The 21645-nt window shown below is 37.6% G+C and overlaps 1 protein-coding gene across 1 annotated transcript; it reads left to right on the top strand.

The window, feature by feature from the left end:
- Nucleotides 1–168: 168 nt before the first annotated feature.
- On the top strand, nucleotides 169–21215 carry PSMD10 (proteasome 26S subunit, non-ATPase 10). Its single transcript, XM_051969207.1, has 5 exons — nucleotides 169–322; nucleotides 4584–4682; nucleotides 14541–14687; nucleotides 14784–14950; nucleotides 20898–21215. Exons 1-5 carry the CDS (start codon nucleotides 209–211, stop codon nucleotides 21049–21051), a joined length of 681 nt encoding a protein of 226 aa, XP_051825167.1. The 5' UTR covers nucleotides 169–208; the 3' UTR covers nucleotides 21052–21215.
- The last annotated feature ends 430 nt before the right edge of the window (nucleotides 21216–21645 follow it).

A 21645-nucleotide genomic window follows, 5' to 3' on the forward strand; every position in this document is an offset into this window, starting at 1 on the left:
TCCCCCGTCCGGAGTCTACCTAGAACTACAACTCCCAGAAGAATATTGTGATAAAGCAAGAGTGGGGGAGGGGAGGGAGGGAGACGATTGGGCTCTGGAGATGGGAAAAGAGTAGAGAGGTTTAAGTGGTTAAGGTCCCGCCTTAGCAGTTCTTTCATTGGTCTCTAGAGGGGGCGGAGCCGAAGTGGGAGCTCACGAAGCAGAAGAGATGGAGGGCTTCGTGTCGAACGTTGAGGTCTGCAACCTGGCCTATAACGGAAAGTTGGAGCAACTGAAGGAAAAAGTCCTATCCGACAAATCCCAGGCCATCAAAATTGACCAGGTGAGGGACCAAGCGAGGGAGCCCGGCCGCCCCGCGCTCCTTCCCCCGCAACTCCCTCTTCCTGTAGTTTCTCTGGGAGTGAGGTCGAAGTCGCGAGCTTTCCTGAGGCCTTGAGCTCTAGAGTCGTGTTAGAGGGGCCTGGGACGCCTCCGGCTGTTGAAGCCTCCGGCTGTTGAAACCTCCGGCTGAGCTGGGGGTGGGGGGAGGGAAAGGCCCTCAGGCCTTGCGCGAGGCGGTCCTCAGTTTCCACTCGTGGGAAAACGAAAAAGGTGGGAACTCGTTGGCTCTCTTGGGTGGGAACCTAAGCAAAGACCAGTCAACCCTAACCCTTCCCTATTTGGAAACGGTTGAGACTGAAGGCACGCCCTCCCCAACTTTAAATCTAGCCCCTGAGGTGGAATCCTAAGGAAGACCCTCCCCAACTTGAAGAGCAAAAGGGGTGGCACTCGAGGGCCTTCCAGACTTCCAGTTCAGCATCCTAGATGGGACCCTAAGCAAGAACCTTCCCCTCCCCCATTTGCCGACCAAAAAGAGCCCTCCTGACTCCTAAAGCTAGGAGACCCTAGAACCGGAACCAGGACTAGTGCAATGGCTCCCTCTTTTCCACTTAAAAAATGTTTTTAAAATGTTTAATTCTAAACCCAAACACCCAAATCGAACGTTTCCATAAGCACAATAGAATACAAAAAGAGGTGGAAGCCTTGCTTCCCCACTGGAAAAAAAAAAAGGGGATGGGACTCCATGGCCCCCCAAAAGAACTCCTGGGAAGGGTCTTCCTTACTTGAAATCTAGCACTTTGGGTAAGACCTCCTCAGTGGACTTCATCCCAAAAATGAAAGGGAGGTGGAGTGTTTGACTCCCATCAAGCCCTTGTTTACTCAATATCTAGACTTTTTCACCCCATGGTCCTCTAGGAAAAGGGCTTTGATTTTTTCCCTTTTTGGGAGGGAGCAGTCAGTTTGGGAAAACCTCCGGCTCCCTACTCAGAATTATGTTTTTAAATACATAAAATAAGAATACATAATATAGAATTACAAAGAAAATCCGTTTTATTGCAATTCTAAAAATAATTTTCCAAACAAGTTCACGTAGCATCGGTTAAGAATTCTTGCTCAGGTCTCTAAGTGAGGGAAGCCTTTAGTTCCCAGGCATTCATTCCCCTCCCTCTCTTTACTATGGGAGTTGTAGCCAAAGCTAGCATTTCAACATGGGGACTCCAAACACTTCATTTCCTTCTTAGCTTTCAGTGGACCTCACCCATATGGGTTTTTGTGGCCTTGGAGCTCAGAGCAGATGGACCTTTACAGTTGGTAATGACCCCAGTATCTGATCAGGAGGAATGTGGATCTGACAAATCTCAAACTGATCTCTGCAGGGGTGCATCCTTTCTGAACTTAAAATACCAAAAAAGCACATTTCTATAAAACGACAATACAAAAAGAATTTTATGTGAAACTAATGGAACTTGGTTTCAAAATCACTTGTTTTTATTTTTATACAAACAAGCGTATATGTATAAAATAAATTCTATATCTTACTTTCAAAATTGACCTTTTTGTCTGTTTCCTTCTGTTTTCTGTTCATTAAAAAAAAAAAATTTACAGTGGTCCCAGTTTATTTTAGTTTTTTTCTTATTATTACAGCTTATTCATTCCTCCCCTGTTAACCTGGTTCCCTTCCCCTCCCCCCCATTAGGGAAAGATGAAAAAAAATCATTTTAATAAATAATCATAGTCAAGCAAAATGAGTTTATACAATAGATTTAAGTATATGTTTTAAAATATATTAATAAATTCTACACTTTACTTTCAAAACTGTCCTGCTTGTCTGTACTTCCTTCTGTTTTTCTAAGGTATGTAAAAAAAAAAAGCATGGTTAAATAAAATTAATTACACAGATTTGTTAAAGTACATAAATACCTTTAAATATATGTATTATATATCATATGACATATATATGATATATAATATGTTTAATATTAACAAAATATTATACTTTACATTCAAAACTGTCCTACTTGGCTATATTTCTGTTCTCATAAATTTTTATTAAAAAGATTCCAATGGCCTTATTTTTTGACATCATTACTGCTTATCCCCTCTACCTACACTCTCACCCCCAGCACCCCTGCATTAATGGAGGCAAGAAAAGTTTTTTTTTTTTTTTAATCCCTGTAACAAGTATGGTCAAACAAAATAAATCTACACATTAATTTCTAAGTATATAAAAATAAATTCAACACTTTATTTTCAAAACTACTCTACTTATCTGTACTTCTGGTTTGCCTTTTTTGCACATTTAAAAAGAAATTAGTGTTTCTTGTTCTTGAAGCCACTACTCCCTTGTCCCGCCTTTCCCCCCTTTAATGGATATAAGGAAAGGTTTAAAAAAAAAAGAATCCTTGTAACAAAATATATAAACTATAAGTGCTTTTTATACATATATGTATATAATACTACAATTGATTTTTCAGAACTATCCTACTTGTTGGTGCTGTTGCCTTTCCATGCATTTAAAAATATTTTTACAATGGCTTTCGGTTTTTTGGATCACTGTTGCTCACCACCTCCTCCAACCGCATCCCCAAAATGGAGATAAGGAAGGTTATTTTTTAAAAAAAGAAAAGAACCCTTGTGACAAATATGTTTTGCCAAGCAAAATGAATATACAGCAGCCATATCTTCTAAAAAGACTTCTTTCTCCTTTTTGTATCCATTACCTCTTCATAAAGAGATGGATACCAGGCTTTGTCACAGGTGCTCTTGAGACATGGTTGATTATTGCTTTAAGAGTTCTTAAGACTCAAAGTTGCCTTTCTTTGCCATGTTGTGTAAATTCTTCTTTTGCTTCAATTCATACTAAGGATTTTCCGAAATTGTTTCTGTTGTAATTTCTTATAGTACAATAATATTCTAATACATTCATGTTATCATAACTTGTTTAAGAAGCAATCTAAAGCACCCCCTTACATTTTAGTTCTTTTCTTCTTCCCCTTCTAATCACTTTTATAGATGATTAAAAGAAAGAGATCAGGAAGTATCACAGCCTTGGAGTCAGGAGGAGCCTGAGTTCAAATGTAGCTTCAGACATTTGGCATTTACTAGCTTTTTGACTGGACAAGTCACTTAAACTCCTATTGCCTCACCACAAAAAAAAAGAAGAAGAAGGGAAAGTGTCCTTCCCTGATTACTGACATTCTGCTTTCCCTATGTTCATTTTTAAGAAATTACTGAAAAGGAGGTGATTTAAGGCTTCCTTTCTATGCTCTTCATTTCTTGATTGTAAAACTTAAAATTGGCTAATCCTTATATTACCTATTGTTCCTCTCTTGTGTTTGGGTTCCTGTTTGCCTCCAAGAGTTAGCTTTTGATAAGAGAGGTGGTGGTAGACTAGAGGTACGGAATGGGAGGGACATAGCCCGTTGTTGTCGAACCTGTTTTATTTAACTGTACTTTGTTGTGCTCTAAAAAATAACAAGCAGAGTGATTCAGAAAAACCTGGGAAGACTTATATAAATGCTGAGTGAAATGAGCTAAACCATGATGGCATTGTACCCAATAACAGCAATATTATAATGATCAATTGGGAAAAACTTAGCTATTCTCATCAATCCAAGATAATTCCAAAGGCCCAGGGTGAAAAATGCTGTCCACATCCAAAGAGGGAACTGATGAACTCTGAATATAAATTGAAACATACTTTTAAAAACTTTTATTGTGTTTATATTTTATTTTGCAACATGGCTAATGTAGAAATTTTTTTGCATGACATTACATGTAGAAAGGGTGAGATAGAAAATTTGGAACTCAATTTTTTTTAATGATTAAGGATTCTTTTACATGTAATAGGAAATATCTAATGGAATAAAAATAACTTTACAAAATGAAAAAAAGACTTCTACGGGGGGAGATGAGTTAGCAGGAAGATGCACCAAAAGGATAAAGAAAAGAGCGTCAGTAAAAATCAAAAGCTCAGAAGGGAACAGAGACTGGCCAATTTTGTTATTACTTCATTCAAATTAATATAAACTTAAAAAAACAAATTATACAGTAGATGTTCACTATTTCACATGCAATTCTCTTTCTTGTTCTTATCAATGTAGAAGGATTTATTAAATGCCTGTTGTGTGCAATTTACTGCTAGCTAAGGATGCAGACAGAAAAATTATATCCCAGAATATGTGTTTGTTGTTAAGTGCATTAGAAGGAATGTAAATTTTAAAAGTACCTAGTTTTTACTGTTAGTTCTCTTTCCTATGCAGGACAACCGGACTGCATTACATTGGGCATGCTCAGCAGGATACACCGACATCGTTAACTTCCTGCTCAGTTTCGGAGTGCCAGTGAATGATAAAGATGATGTAAGTATTAGTCCAGTTAAACAAATTTCCCTTTATCTTTGGGCTCCAGACTGGGGTTTCCTTAGGTCTGAATTTGTAGACCATGTACAAAATTAGAATAATTACAATTAGAATAATAGGTAGCATGAGACCAACTTAACTTTCCTGTGTCTCATAATACAATTAAAACAATTCTAAACTGACCTCTTTTAAATAAGCTATTGACCATAAAAAATTGTCTAAAAGAACAGATATTGACCCTGTTTTATTTTCCTGAGGAGCTTTAGCAGATGCAAATAAATCGCCATAAGCTAGAAACCACCTTAACCAGCAAATGTTTGATTTCCCTGCCACATGACAGTAAAGGGCAGCACTCCTTTAAAATAAAGTGTTATTTGTAAAATCTTAGAGTGGAAAATGATCTGAGATCATAAGTGATATCATTTTGTAAAACACTAAAAATCAATAAAGAAAAAATGTTTACATGGAATTTAATGAGAGACCCAATTAAGCATTTAGGGATGAAGCTGGACAAATGGCAACAGGGAAAAAGTTTTAAAGGATCTGTCAAGATTAAACTGTTCTTCACCAATGGTAATGGAGCCATCACATTTGAACTTTTTTAGCATTTCCTTCCCCAGTGAGCTGCAGCAGAATAAAAAAATGTCATTGAAGAAAAGGAAGGTAAGTAACAACCAATGGGACCTGTATTATAGGCACACTATTTTGAGAGTATTGAAGGGTTCACAATAATTGTTAAACAAAAGGATGCCAGATATTTGGGAGAGGTAGAGAACTGACTTTATTACTACCCAAAAAAATGATTGAGACTTTACTCACCTACCAACTCATATGCTTACTTTCCCATCTCTACAAAATTGTTATGAAAATAATCCAGCTCTGTATTCAGGGCAACCTGGATAAAGGTATGATAAGGGAACAGACAGGATTTTATTGAATTTCGATCAAAAATGATACACTGACCTCTTGCTGTTCCTCATACACAACACATCCCAACTTCTGACTCCAAGCATTTTCACTGGCTGTCCCCCATCCCTGAAATTCTTTCCCTCCTCATCTCCTCCTCTGCTTTTCTGGCTTCTTCATGTTTCTTTTTTTTTTTTTTTAATCTTTATTTTTTGTTGTTGTTGTTACATTTTAGGTTTCAAAACTGTCTCCCTTTCCACCCCACACTAGAGAAGGCCACCATTTGATATAGAGACACACACACACACACACACACACACACACACACACACACACACACAATGTAAAAGTACATTATGCATATTTTTGTTTATCATTTCTTTCTCTGGAGGGGATCCATCTTCCTTCATAGATAGTTTGTCGTAGATTACAAATACTGAGAATAACTTAGCTTTTCACAGTTATTCTTTCTATATATATCATCCCCCTGGTTCTGCTCATTCCTTACAAATCTTTCCTTGTTTTTCTAAAATCAATCTGCTCATCATTTCTTACAGCACAATAGTATTCCATCACAATCATATACCAGAACTTGTTTAGCTGTTCCCCAATTGATGGGCATTCCTTCAAAGTCCAGTTCTTTGCCCCCACAAATAGAGCTGCTATAAGTATTTTAGAACATAATTTCTCTTTTTTTCCCTGATTCCCTTGGGAAATAGACCTAATGGTAGTATTTCTGGGTCAAAAGGTATATGTAGTTTTATAACTGGTTATAATTCCTGATTGTCCTCTAAAATAATTGGATCAGTTCATAGTTTCACATCCCCTCCAGCATTTGTCATTTTCCCATTAGGTGTGGGATGATATCTCAAAGTTGTTTTAATTTGCATTTCTCTAATGAATAATGATTTAGAAGATTTTTTCATGACTGTATTTGGTTTGATTTCTTCATCCAAAATCTGCCTATCATATCTTTTGACTATTTATCAATTGAGGAATGAGTCATTCTTATAAGTTTGATGAAGTTCTCTCTGTATTTGAGATAAACCTTTTAAATTTAATCATCTTTATCAATTTTACATATCACAATGCTCTTACCTCCTATTTATTCATAAATTCTTTTTCCTATCCATAAGTCTAATAGGTAATATGTTCCATACTCTCCTAATTTATTTATGATACCTCTCTTCTTATCTAGGTCATATATACATGTTGACTTTATCTTGGCAAATGAAGTAAGATATTGTTCTGTATTTAGTTTCTGCTAGACTGCATTCCATTTTCCCAACAATTTTTGCCAGTGAATTCTTATCCCCAAAACTTAAAACTTTACTTTTCTCAAATACATTTACTACTGTGTGATGTATGTCTACTGTGCTCAACCACATTCATCTTAATATTTCTTAGTACCATATAGTTTTGGTAATTATTGCCTTATGATATAATTTAAGATCTCATAGTGCCAAACCTTCTTCCTTTACCTTTTTTTTTAATGTATTTATTCCTTTGATATTCTTGACCTTTCGTTCTTCCACATGAATTGTGTTATTATTATTTTTTCTAACTCAAAATAATTTTTTGGTAATTTAATTGGGATGGCATTGAATTAGTTTAGATAGGATTATCATTTTTATTATATTGGCTCAGCCCACCTGTGAAAAATAAATAATTATCCAATTATTTAAATTAAAATTAAAATTTTATTTGAACAAAAAGTATTTTATAATTATATTCCTGTAGTTCCTGGGTTAGAGGGCAGCTAGGTGGTACAATGGATAAAGTGCTGGTCCTGGAGTCAGAAAGACTCATTTTTATGAGTTTAAATCCAGCCTCAGACACTTCCTAGTTGTGTAACTCAGGTCAAGTTACTTCACCCTGTTTGCCTCAGTTTCCTCATCTGTAAAATGAACTGGAGAAGGAAATGGCAAACCACTTCAGTATCTTTGCCAAGAAAACCCCAAAGCAGTCATCAGGAGTTGGACATGACTGAAAAATGACTCAAAAATAACAAAAAGTCCCTAGATTTGTGTAGGCAGATATACTCCCAAGTATTTTATGCTGTCTGCAATTAATTTAAGTGGGGTATTGTAGTTATCTTGTTCTTTTAAAATAAGTAGAATAGTTCTCTCTAGGGGAGAGGGTAGGTTTCTCAAGGGAGGTTTTCTTGGAGGCAGCCTTAGTATCAGTTCAGATCAATAATTACCCCAAATGCAGCCAGGTGATAAAAGTTCAGATCTTTTATTATCTCCAATATAGCCTGGTTAGCTTAGAGGCCTATCTCTCTGCTTGGTTCCAAGAGCTCTTGCCGCTTTGTCCTTTGCTTCTGCCTCTGCTTTCTTCAGCCTCCAGAGCCAGCACCAAGTTGAATCTATCTTGCCTCGGAGAGAGGGCTTCTGGCGTAATTCTGCTGAAATCTCCCAAAGTGCTCTGTGTCTGCACCAGAGTGCTCCTCTCCAATCCAGCTGAACTCTCTTCTGCCACCAGCCAGCCAAGTGGAAAATATTCTCTTGAATCACTCTTGCCTTGGAGAGAGGGCTTCTGGCATAATTCCGCTGAAATCTCTCCGAGAGCCTCTGTCTGTTTCTTTTATACAAGAGGGAGGAATTGTGGGATACGAGAGAGATGGGGGATTATGGGTTTTCTCCCATAGTGCTCTCTGGCCCTAAGAGCTTTAAGGGAGGTGTGAATTCACAAAGTTACAAAGTTTACTTTGTGAATCTGGCATACTTGTGAACTCCAGTGAGTAAAGATGTAAACACAAGCATTGTACTAATTAGTTCTACTTAGTACCTTGTTTCAGGTTCTGGCCCAAAACATCTTCTTGTAAGATCAGATCAACTCAAATTAGTTAGCAGTTTGTAAAGATTCCAACAGGGTATCTCTTAATTATCTTCTTGCAGGGCTTTGTTGGTGAAGAGAAATGATGATATATATGGGTTTATTTTATACCTGCTACTTTGCAAAAATTATTGTTTTCCAAGTATCATATAGTGTGCAAAAGGAAATAGTTTTATTATCTTACTGTCCATTCTGTTTCCTTCCACTTCTTTTTCTTTCCTTGTTGCTATTGCTAACATTTCTAATACAATATTGAATGATGGTAGTGATAACAGACATCCTTGTTTCACTCCTGATCTAACAGTAAAGACTTCTAAGTTATCCCCATTACAAATAATGCTTGCTGGTGGCTTTAGGTAGATGCTTCTTATCATTTTAAGGAACAATCCATTTCTGTTTGTGTTTTCAAACATTTAAATATGAATGAGAGTTTTATTTTATCAAAAGCTTTTTCTGCATTTGTTGATGTAGTTATGATATTTGTTACTTTTGCTATTGATACAATCAATTATGTTTATAGTTTTTCTTATGTTAAATCATTTCTGTGTTCCTGGAATAAATTTCCTACTTGATCACAGCATGTAATTTTTGTGATATGTTATTGTAATCTTCCAACTAGGGTTTTATTTAGGATATTGCAGCCTTATTCACTAGTTAAATTGGTCTGTAATTTTCTTTCTCTGTTTTTGCTTAGGTATCAGCACTAATATTTGTTTCTTAAAAGGAGGTTGGTAGAACTCCTTCTTTGCCTGTTATTCCAAATAATTTATTTAATGCTGGAATTAGTTGATCTTTAAATGTTTGGTAGAATTTACTTGTAAATCCATCTTGTTCTGATACTTTTATTCTTAGGAAACTCTTTTATAGCTGTTCAATTTCTTTTTCTAAAATAGGTTTATTTGGATATTCTTTCCTCTTCTGTTAATCTAGGAAGTTTATATTTTTGTAAGTATTCTTTCATTTCTTTTAAATTGTTCATTTTATTGTTATATAATTAGGCAAAATAACTCCTAGTAATTGTTTTGATTTCATGTTCATTAATAGTATTCCACCCTTTTCATTTTCAATACTAATGACTTAGTTTTCTTCTCTCTTTTTCCAAAAAAATCGTACTAACCAATGGTTTGTTGATTTTATTGTTTTTTTCCCATAAAACCAACTCTTATTTTCATTTATTCAGTGATTTTGTTACACATTCAGGTTTATTAATCTTACCTTTAATTTTGGGGACTTCTAATTTGGTGGTTCATTGGGGATTTTCTAGTTTTTTTTGGATTGCATACACAAATAATTGGTCTGCTCTCTCTTAATTTTATTGATGCAAGTATTTAGAGATAGAAATTTTCCTCTGCTTTGCTGCATCCTATAAGTTTTGGCATGTTGTTTCATTATTATCATTCTCTTTAATAAAATTATTGTTTCTATGACTTGTTCTTTAGCCTATTCATTCTTTAAGATAAGGCTATTTAGACTCCAATTAATTTTATTCTGTATTTTTTCCTTTTATCCCTTATTAAATATAATTTATTATGTTATATCTGAAAACGATGCATTTAATATTTCCTTTCTGCATTTAACTAAATAGTTTTTATGCCCCAGTATATGGTCAGTTTTTGTAAAGGTACCACATACTGTTGAGAAAAAGGTATATTCCTTTCTATTTCTATTCAAGTCTCTCCAAATATCTATCATATCTAGTTTATGTAAGATTCTATTCATGCCTTTGTTTTTTTTACTTGTTTTTTTGGTAAGACTTATTTAGTTCTGAGAGAATTTTGCTATTTTCACCTGTAATTCATTTGCCTTTTCTTTAAAAATTTGGATGCCACAGCATTCTGTACATGTAGGTTTAGGATTGATATTCATTGTCTGTGATACCTTTTATAATGTAGTTTCTTTGTTTAGCTCTTTTAATGAAATCTATTTAGTTTTAACTTTGTCAGATTTCATGATTGCTACCCTGCTTTTTTTTTTTTTTGGCATCAGTTTTTTTTTTTTTTCATCATAAGAATTTCTACTCCAACCCTTTATTTTAACTATGTGTATCTCTCATTTTAAAATGTGTTTCTTGTAAACAATATGTTTCAGATTCTGGCTTTTAATCTATTCTGTTATCCATTTCCATTTTATGGAAAGTGATAATTGCTATTTGTAATACTTCCATCCTATTTTTCTTTAGTTTATCCTTTTATCCTCAGACATCTAATTCACTTGTGATCACTGCTTCCCTAATCCACACCCCTTCTAAGATAATAATGTCTCAAGCTTCCAGTTTTTCTGTTTTCTGAGTTCTATCTGGGGGTCTGACCTCAGGTACTCCTCTCATCCCCAAACCTGGATTAGAGGCATATGTTCTTTCATCCTGTAGTCTCTTCCATGGCTACAAACTTCAGCTCATCCTTCTGCCCTGAAACCAAAACCAGATACTGCTTTTTTGCCCCTCTGCCCTGCACTCATGGGCCTGTGCTCTTTCTTCCTGGTCCAAAACCACAGCTCAGGACCTCATCCGGTTAGTGTACCTGAGCCTCTTCAGCACCAGTGGAAGGCCTTCCCATCTTCCTCATCAGTCATCTGATCCATACATTGGTGGTGGGATGAAAGTTCCTGAAGCTGAAACTTCTGCCCCCACAGCTTGTTGTTTGATAATTTGGAGATGTCTGCACTCCAATCAGGGCCAGACCACACCCAACAGGTCTGGCCTTTTCTAATGTTTTCTTAAGTTGTCTTAGGCTGGATAACTACCCCAATTTTGAATTATTTTTCCATGTTAAAGTTCACTTGAGGCATTATTTTAAATTGTTTGTGGGGAAATTTGGCAAAGCCAGGTAATTTCCTGCTTTATTCCATCTTCCCAGAATTGTTTCTTCAGGTATCCACTGAAGTCTTAACTTCTGCCTTAATCTTAGTGCCTTCCCGCTATTGATTATCTCCAATTCCTGTCTGTATCTTCTTTGTATATAGTTGCTTGTGTGTTGTCACCCCCATTAGACTGGGAATTCCTTGAGTCTAGGGACTAGTTGTTTTTTGCCTTTCTTTGTATCCCCAGTGCTAGTCACCGTGTAGAACGTTGCCTAGATTGTCAATTGTTTAAAAACTATTTTGCTGTGTTTTTTCCTTTTTTTTCTTAAAAAAAAATTATCATAAGGGAAGGAATAGGGATAAAAAGGAAAATTTAAGTGATGTATAAGCAAAGCACATAGGAATAGAATGGGTAGCATTGCCTTTGGGAAAGCACACATTGCTTTTTAAGAGTGCAATGCTTCTTCCTGAAACAAAGGCAATGTTAGAAGACCATTATTCTAGTGATGATAATATAATAGTTTTAAGGCATAAAATATCATAGTTTCCAAAAAGTTAAATTTCATCCTGTGAACAATGGAGAGACCCATGGTGGGCATAAATAAGCTACAGGATATTACCAGTAAGGAATTGTACAGTTGAACCATCGTCAGAGAAATAATGTGTGAACAGAGAACAAAGTGGGCTAGTCGTGTGCTAAAGGTAGGGGATAGCTTACAACCCATTTGTCAACATTGGGATCTTTGTAATGGCAATAAATCTGAAGGAAGTACATTGTAGAATCTCTTTGAAAGATTTTTGAGAGGACATGGACAAGAGTTGTACTGATATGAAGGGGTGTATGAGTCACAAGCTACACCATTGGAAAAAGTATACAAATGAATGAAGTCCCAGGTGCAAAAATAGGTGAATATCATAGGACAATGAAGATTTTTTTATTGTACTAGAATTTTGTTCTTTCGCATATCTCAAAATAAGTTCAGCACGGCTGGGTTTTTATTCCACAGAGATTTTGCTATAACAGCATTGGTACTGAGGAAAGAACCCTATGTGAACTAAGAATTCCAGCTTTTCTTAGTTCTTTTGCTTTTTATTTGCATGACCTTGGACAGGTTATTTTACTGCAGAGCCACTAGAGCAATTTAGACAATTTAAATACTAACTCATGACCCTTTTAAAGAAGAGGAAACAGGTCACAGAAGTCAAGTGCTTATTTGACTTACGCAGATAGAAAGTAGAAGAATCCAGATTCAAATAGAGTACTCTAACATTAAATCCAGTTAGTTCCTTTTCTGTTAGCCATCCTTTCCTTAATACCATAGGAACTCTTTTGAGTTTGTGAACTTTCTAGTTCTGTAGAGTAAAAAGCATCATTACTCAGTATTTCAAAGGGATGTTCCCTTGAGAGTTTTGCATGTTTATAGGATCTTTGTGTTGCAAAAGAGCTTATGTATGTTTACATATTTGTACACACATATTCAAATCTGACCTGTCACTTAGCTAGTTGTGGCCCTAGGCTAATCTTTTAACCTCTTTCTACCTGTAAAATGGGGGTAATAGTTATAATACCTACCACCCAAGGGTGTTGTGAGGGTCTAATAAGATAATATCACAAAGAACTTTACAAACTTTAAAGTGTTGGACCAGAACTCACTGTTGGACAAAAACTTCTGGGAAAACTGGAAATCAGGGTGATAGAAACTAGGTATTAGACCAATATCTTATACCTTATACCAAGATAATGTTGAAATGAATATGTGATTTGGACCTAAGGAGTAGTTTACCTATTAGATCTATGTATCCATAGGGAACCACTTCCTGACCAAATGAGATAGAAAGCAATACTAGATATAAAATATATAATTTTCATCATGTTAAATTTAAAAGATTTTGCACAAGAAAACCCAGTATAACAATAGAAATAAAGCAAAAAAAAAAACTGAGATACAATGTGTATAGCAAGTGTAAAGGCCTCATTTCTCAAATATATATAGGACTGAGTCAAATTTATAATATAAATCATTCCCCAATTGATAAAGGATATGAACAGGCAGTTTTCAGATGAAAAAAATCAAAAGCATAGGTATGTAAAAATGGGCTAAATCACCATTAACTAGAAAAATGCACATTTAGACAACTGAGGTATCACCTCACCTATCAGATTGGCTAATATGTAGAATGAAGTGAACAGAAATAGAATATTGTACAATGATCATGATCAATTATGAATGACTTGGCTTTGCTTCCTTAGCAATACGGTGATCCCATACAAATACCAAAGGACTGAAGATGAAAAGTGCTATCTACTTCCCGTGAAAGAATTAATGGAGTCTGAATACAGATCAAAGCATATTATTTTTTACTATATTTATTTCATGGGTTCTGTGGTTTTTTTGGTCTATATCTTCTTTTACAAAATGATTAATATGGAAATATATTTTACATAAGATTGAACATTATGTAACCTACATCAAATTGCTTACCCTCTTAGGGAAGAAAGAGGAAGAAAAATGGTAACTCAAAAAAATTTGAAATGAATGTTTAAAATTCTTTTTACGTGTAATTGCATGTAATAATGTAAAAATTACATGTAATAAAATGTAATTTACATGTAGTTGTGGGGGGAGAATGGGGAGAAGGATTGGGGTCCAGCGTCACACAACTAGTAAGTGTGTGAGGCTGGATTTGAACTCGGGTCTTCCTGACTTGAGGGCCAGTGCTCTCTCCACTGTGCCACTTAGCTGCCCCAATAAAACATATTTTTATAAATCCAACAACAATATTCCAAAAAAAAATTAGCAAATCCTTTTTCTTTAAAAAAAAAAAAAAAGACAAAAGAAACCATTTTATAGATGCTAGCTGTTGTTCTTTGGAGTAGGTAAGTGGTGCTGCAATGGGTAGAGCATGGGGCTTAGATTCAGGAAAACTTCATGTGTTCAAATCTGGTTTGTAAGCCAGGGGAGATGAACACAAAAGCAAGGGAACCCCTCCCTGCCTTTACAGAGCCTATATCATAAGAAGAGAGACTATCCATACAGGAGACTGGTGGCTGGGAAGGGATAGTTTATCCTGGAAACTCCTGGGAATGGTACTTGGAGCCATTGAGGAATTTTTGACAAGGCCCTTCTATGACTAATGATGGTATTAGTAATTAGTTCCCTGAGCAAGAGGTGTATGTAGCAAAGTTGTGATGGCCATAGTAACAAGGTATGGTTGGGATTGGCTAGATATGGGGGCTCTTTTTACCTGCTATTAGCATTGCAAATGTGATCTTCTCTCCGCCCCCACCTCCATTTCCCTCTTTTTCTTCTCTAGGCTGGTTGGTCCCCTCTTCATATTGCTGCCTCTGCTGGCCGGGATGAGATTGTGAAGGCTCTTCTGGGGAAAGGAGCTCAAGTAAATTCTGTCAATCAGAATGGCTGTACTCCACTGCATTATGCAGCATCCAAAAATAAGCATGAGGTGCGATGAATGAAACAAAGCATTTCTTCTGGTACTAAACTCTAGATCGAAATGATCTCAAATGGTCCCATCCACTTTTTTCTTTCCATTTTTTAGATTGCTATCATGTTATTAGAAGCAGGTGCTAATCCAGATGCTACCGACCACTTGGAGTCCACTCCACTGCATAGAGCCTCAGCCAAGGGTAATCTGAAGATGATCCAAGTCCTTCTGCAATACAAGGCCTCCACAAATATCCAAGACTCTCAAGGGAACACTCCATTGTAAGTATGAAGTCATGGTCCTTTTGATTTCACAGATTTGGAAGGGGCCATCGCAAGGTCCTCTGTTGTACTTCTTTTCCTGAAAACCTTCAGAAGGGAGAAACAACCATCTTTGGGGGCAGTTCTTTCCACCTTTGAAACTACAGCTCCATGCATTAGGATATTTTTCCTTTGCTCAAACCAAAATTTGCCTCTTTGAAACTCCCACCCCTTTTTCCTTGTTCAGCAGCCAACCAGGATAAGTCTTAATCTCTTTTCCATGTGATGACTCTTTAAATAATTAAAGGCAACTGTCTTGTCCTCATGAAAACTTCATTTGGCCAAACATTCTCATTTCCTTCAGTTGATCCTTAAGTATTCTGACCTCCAGGAGGCAGTGTGGTACAATTGAAAGAACAGTCTCTGGAATTCAGACACCACTTCTGATATTTACTTCCTGGAGGATTTGGTGCCTCCCAGCCCTTCCCCAGCTTCAATTTCTTCTCTAAAATGAGGAGCTTGTAGTAAATGGCTTCCGAGGGTTCTGCCAGCTCCAATCCCCTGCTCGCATCTCCATGTGGTTGACGTTTTCTGGGTACACTTCAGTCCTTTCTAAAATTTGCCCAGAACCGATTACAATATATGCAGTGCAGTCTGACCAGGACATAGTACAAAGATGCTACCTATACTGCCCACCACCTTCCCAGCTCTAAGCATTCTTGAGCTCGGGATTGTGTTCGTTTCAACTGCTAAATTGTGCTCATGTTGAATTTGGAGTTGGCCTGGCATTGGGCCTGGAAAGCCGAGGAATTCCATCAGCTCTCTCTTGTCTGGAGGCGTTATTCTTATATACCATGTTTCATACCAGAAATACTGATAGTCCTCAACTTAAATCTTGTTTTGTTATACTTTAAATATTATGCATTAAAGGTTCTATTCCTGTAATCTTTTTTTTAATCTTTTAAAGCTTGTTCAGATGCAATGCCTCAGTCTTCTCAAGAGGTCTCAGAACCAGAATACCTAAGTTTCAGTTTCAATTCCAGCTCTTTTACTAACTAGGACCTCAGCAAAGAATTTAACCTCTCTGCATCCCAATTTCCTCATCCATGAAATAGTAATACTTAAAATAGTAAGGGAACACCAAAATCATCTAGCTCGATCTTCTCCCCACAGTGGCATCCCATAGCTGATGTCTGCTATATTGAGTGGCTCTAATTGTGAGAAAGGCCTTCCTTAACATAAACCAAAACCTGCTTAAAATCAGCATGTCCAAAACTGATCTTTCCCCCACATTCTCCCCTCTTCCACACTTCCTGTTTCTTCTAGTCACCACCATCTGTTGAGTCTCCCAGATTTATAAACTTGCATTATCCTCAACCATTCACTCTCTCTCACCTTGCTCTAAAAGCTAGATAGCCAAATCTGGCTGTTTTTATTTCCACAATTCTTTATTCACTTTCTATTTAACCTTCATATATTTACTGTCTTCTCCTTTATCTTTGGGAGTAGAGATTGCTTCATTCATTGATTTGTGTCCCCAATGCCTGGCACACATAATAGGCCTTTAATAATACTCATTGATTGATAAATATGCCCAGTTGTTTTAGCCACTCGCTGGCATCACGTGAACAGAGCTCTGGCCCTGAAGTCATGAAGACCTGTGTTCAAATCCAGTCTCAGGCACTTATTAGCTATATGATCTTGGGCAAGTCACTTCACCTCTGGCTGCCTTGGTTTCCCTATCCCTTAAATGGGGGTCTTAATAGTACTTTCCATACAAGGTTGTTTTGAGGATCAAATGAAATAATAATGGTAAAGTACTTAACACAGTGCCTGGCATATAAGAAGTGCTATGTAAATGTTAGCTATCATTATCATTAATAGTAGTAGTAATAGTATTGAAATTCCAGATAAGATGCTTATAAGCTGTGTGATCTAGTCAAGTCACTTGACTACTATCTGCCTCAGTTTCCTCTTCTGTTAAATGGGGAGCATAATAGCAAGATTATTGCAAGGATCAAATGAGATATTTGTAAAGTGCTTAGCACAGTGCCTTGCACACAATAGGTGGTTAATAAATGCTTCTTTCTGTGCTTTAACTGTTGTTTTTATGAGGTCATTTCAGGTTCTCTGTACCACCAGTCATTCTCTAAGCATTATTTTTTAAATCACCAGCTCTGTGCCGGGTACTATGATAGATACTGGGGATAGAAATACAAGGAATGATATAGTCCCCACTCTTTGGAGCTTGTATGGTCAGGTTTTTATTCTCCACCATCTTAATCACCCCTTTGTGAACATGTTCTTGTTCCTCCTCATGCCCCACAAGATGCTGAGGCCTCCTGGCACAAGTTATCCTGGCCCGAATCCAACAGTAGTAGGACCTCTTGTTTTGTATGCTATTGTTCTAATCATTCTTATAGGCCATTCTTATTACTGAGATTAAACTTGGAGATGCAGCATAGGCCAGTAGGGAGGGATCCAAGACTTTTGCTTCTCAGTCCTAGCCTGAATCTTACCATTTATTAGCCACATACAATCCAGAGAACCTTTCTGAGCCTCAGTGGCCCTCATGGCAAAGCAAAAGGGAAGTAAGACTTGTGCTCTCCACATAACAGTTGTTGTACAGAATGCAGTTGGCAGATTCTCAAGTACTCTAGAAATGTGAATTACTCTCCTTGTAACCTAAGATCAGATTCACTTGCAAGAGTGGCAGTAGTCATGTCTCACTGCATTTTTGCAGAGTGGTGCTCCAAGTCATCCATCTTCACATAAATTGCTGTTTATATCTTGATCCCTCTCCTGTATTTCTGCAATCAACTTTAGAACCAAAATACAGAATTTTATACTTATTTCTTTTAAGCTTCATTTTGTTTGCTTTTCTACATGTTTCAGCTTCACAAAGTCATTTAGAATCCTGATTTTACCATCTAGTTCTGAACTTTCTTTCTCAATTTGGTGTTTTTCCCAAAACATGATTAACATGCCAATGTCCTCATGTCATTGATGAGATGTTGTTCAGGACAAGGCAAAGACTTTAATTGGCCCCTGGGAGGCCTCTTTATCAGATGTCCTGATATCTCAATTCCTGAAATCTAAAGCAGTGGTCCCCTGCTTGGGAGGCTGCATTTGGAGTCAGAGAACCTGAGTTCAAATTCTGCCTCTGCCATTACCTACCGATATGTCCCTAGAGTAGTCCTTTCCCCTCGATGGGCCTCAGTTTCTTCCTCTGTAAAAGGAGGACGTTGGACCCTCCAGCCTCTGGATCTAGCACTTCCTCCCTGGGTCTCATTAAAAGGGCCTCTATAAAATGAAGGGTCCTTCCAGCTCTAGATGTAGCATCCTATTTTTGACCTTAGGCCAGTCACTTTCTCTTAATTTCCTCCTCTGTAAAAGTAGTGATTTGGATTAGATGGGGTCTCTGAGGTCCTCTCCCTCTTTAAATCTCATATCCTCTGATCCACCAGTCTAGTATCCCTGTCAAAGAAGAAAATGGGGTTAACTGGACATGACTTTGTCCTGCATTTTAACATTAAACAACCAAAAACAGGTGTCAGTTTCCTAAAGTCAAGCCAAGAACCAAAGAAAGACTTTAGTGGCTACTTGAAAACATTGTGAAGTAGCTTGTGTCTTCCATCACCTTACTTAGTATATAAACATTTCTTTTTTTCTTTTTAGAATTTGTATTGATAACTTTTGTTTTTACTTCCCCTTCATTTCCAAAGTCCATCCTTTCTCCTCCTCTCCTACTTAGAAAGTCCTTTTTTGGAACACAATCCAAAATAAAATGAAGAGGAAAAAAGTTAAGCAAAACCCTCACGTCAGCCAGAGCATCCCTTAGACCCCAACCCTGCCACTGTAAGCATGGTGTTCCTCAGGTGATCATTTTTGTTCAATAGCATGTCTATCCCATGTCTTTCCCAGATATTTCTCAATCATATGCCAACCATGTTGGTATCCCTGGACAGTTTTGACCTCTTTGTGCCAAAGCCTCCAAATCGCCACAGTTAACTAAACTTGCTACCGGTAGGAGCTGAACAGAAACCCACTTCCACAGTGTTGCTTCTGTCACTCAGCTGGACCCTTCCCAGGAATAAGAAACCCAAAACTTTATTCAGTGACTCTGACTAAAGTGATGACGATGACCATCGAGTGGTTGGTGCCTCTGGAGAGCACGCCCAGTAAAATTAGGTCCTGCTCACCTCTCTTCTGGTTGTGAAGGTGAATAACAATTGAGGCAAGGAGTGACAAAAAGACAAGATGTTCAGGGCCCCACTTCTCTTTTTGCCCCCCTAATCCAGGGAGCAGGGTCATCGTCCCACCCTTCCTCAACTTCAAACCAACAGCAGCTGTTCCCACTGCTTTCATATGAGGCCCTCTGGGGCCATCTCTCTGCATATCCACCCTCCACAAGTATCCTTGGTCTACGCCCACATCCAAGCCTCTGATCTCGCCAAAACTGCCAACTTTGCAAATTTTAAAAGCTATAAAAATGTTAACTATTATTATTATTACTACAGCAGCCACAGTGACCCTCCCCTCCTCTTGCTGTTCCCCAGCTGGGAATCTCAGGTTTTTAATCACACTTATGCTGCCCCTCCTGTTCTGGTTTTCCTAGCTTCCAAAGCCTCTCTCTCAGAACATGGCAGCCACAACAGTGTGGGTCTCTGCTTCTCTTTCTAAGCACTCATTCTATTTAGCAAGATAATTTAAATTCTGACAGGGATGAATGTCATACTGATTGTAATTTGCCGTAGCTTTCGTTGCTGATAGGCATTGGGAGCGGACCACTTTGCTTCCTGCCTGGACAAAATGGGATGTCCTAGTTTCAAAAAATCAAACCTGCTATGAGTGGTTTTCTGGTTTTCTTCAGGTTCTTTTACTGCTTTGAGATAGAATTCATGTGGACCAGTAAATCTGAATTCATTTGCAATAATTTAGCTAAGAGTCCTTATTATCTTGTCACCTGTCTAGGCTTTCAGCATTTTGTTTGTTCTAGTATGCCTGTCACTAGAATAGTCTCACTTTCCCTTTTGTTACTATTACACCATCTGCCCCAAACCACGGCCAGGAAGTTGGCGTCTAAGCCAAGCAGAGCTGGCTTTGAAGTCCTGCCTTTGTCCAAGCAAGACAGATTACCTTACCATCCCTTCCAGTGTCCAGGCAACTCTCTTTAAGGTTCTTAAGTTGTAGAGAGTATGCCAAGCTACACTGGTACTAGGAGTTTCCTATATCCAAGAAGCCTAACCTAGCCAAGTATGTCTTAAAAGCCCCTTCTCCTGTCGTATCCCCACCATTGGTTATCTTCATTTGTTTGAAATTTGGGAATAGTCTCATCTCATCCTGGTCTTTGCTTTTTCTACCTCTCTTCTTCTGGGTCCTTATTTTTCTTTTGTAGAGACTTTTCCCTTTTTGTCCTTAGTATCCCCTTGTCTTCATCTCTGACTGCAGATTGAAAATCTGGCCTCAATTTTCTGAAATTGCATCAGTCTTGGTACCTCCCCACCAGGGAGCATTGATTGGCAGAACTTGGTTTCTGAGCATTCCCTCTTCTCTGTGCCTCTCCCAGTCCCTTTGGAGCATTTCTAGTCCTTTGAAAGTTTCAGTCAATCTCATAGAGTTATTGTAAGTATCCAACCAGATCCTATTTGTAAATGTGCTCTCCAAAGCTAAGATGGTCTTGTGAACATAAGAGGTTCAAAGAAATGTGAAAGTGTGAGAGCCCCTGGATGTTCAAAATGTGATCTCTGGTGGTAAGGGCAAGTCATTCTTCTGTATATTTATTTATATACGTAATAAAAGTGATGGTTACCTAGTGGGAGGAGTTTTGGAACACGAGCTCTAAAGACACTGCCAAAGAAGGTTCTCGATTTAGAGATGGTCTCTCCGGGAGCACCTCAGCTCAATCATTAGTGTGCACCCTGCCAAGCCAATGCTAACCATTTATTCTTGTGATTCCCAAATGCAGACACTTAGCTTGTGATGAGGAAAGGATTGAAGAAGCAAAACTACTGGTGTCTCGAGGAGCGAGTATCTTCATTGAAAACAAAGAAAAAAAGAGTCCTTTGCAGGTAGCAAAAGGTGGCCTTGGTGCTGTGCTGAAAAGAATGGTGGAAGACTAGCTTGGCCTAGCGCTTTATATGATCTGCTTCACGGATGGTTTCTCTGGCCATTGTTATTATTGGTGTGTGTTTTTTTTTTTTTTTTTGAAACTGATAAGCTAAGTGCACAAGATCACATTGTTATTGTTAATGGTTTAGGAAATAAAGGTTTTACTGTTTCAGGATCTCATTGTTTCTTCCACTGGCTAATGTTTTGGTCCCAAATACTGATTTCCCTTTTTAAATAGTAGATATTCGAAGTTCACCTACAATGATATTTCTTAGTTTCTTCCACTTTTGGCCAAAAAGAGGACCCTGTTTACTGTGCAGTGGAAAGTCCAGAAAGTTGGGGTTGGGAAATACAGCCTTCATTTGATAATTTACCAAATCAGAACTGTTTCCCTGCCAGGAACCAGCAGTAGATTTCCTCCAGACAACAGCTAGGAGCACCCAATTATGGATAGAAGTCCCCTAATATAATTTACCATGCATACAACTTCCTGCCTTAAATGTTGGACTACCTTGCTTAAAAGGACCACAATTGATTCAACTTAATTCCATTATCCTCCATAACTTATATTTCTGTTTCTTGCCTTAAATATAATGAATTCCTAC

This window comes from Antechinus flavipes, chromosome X, assembly GCF_016432865.1.
Source record: "Antechinus flavipes isolate AdamAnt ecotype Samford, QLD, Australia chromosome X, AdamAnt_v2, whole genome shotgun sequence".
NCBI lineage: Eukaryota > Metazoa > Chordata > Mammalia > Dasyuromorphia > Dasyuridae > Antechinus > Antechinus flavipes.

What these genes read in the sequence shown, in the direction of transcription:
- PSMD10 (XM_051969207.1), top strand. Translation starts at nt 209, where the DNA reads ATGGAGGGCTTCGTGTCGAACGTTGAGGTCTGCAACCTGGCCTATAAC. An exon ending in CAGTGAATGATAAAGATGAT is followed by an intron (nt 4,683 to 14,540) that starts GTAAGTATTAGT and finishes TTTCTTCTCTAG; the next exon opens with GCTGGTTGGTCCCCTCTTCA. An exon ending in TCTCAAGGGAACACTCCATT is followed by an intron (nt 14,951 to 20,897) that starts GTAAGTATGAAG and finishes TCCCAAATGCAG; the next exon opens with ACACTTAGCTTGTGATGAGG.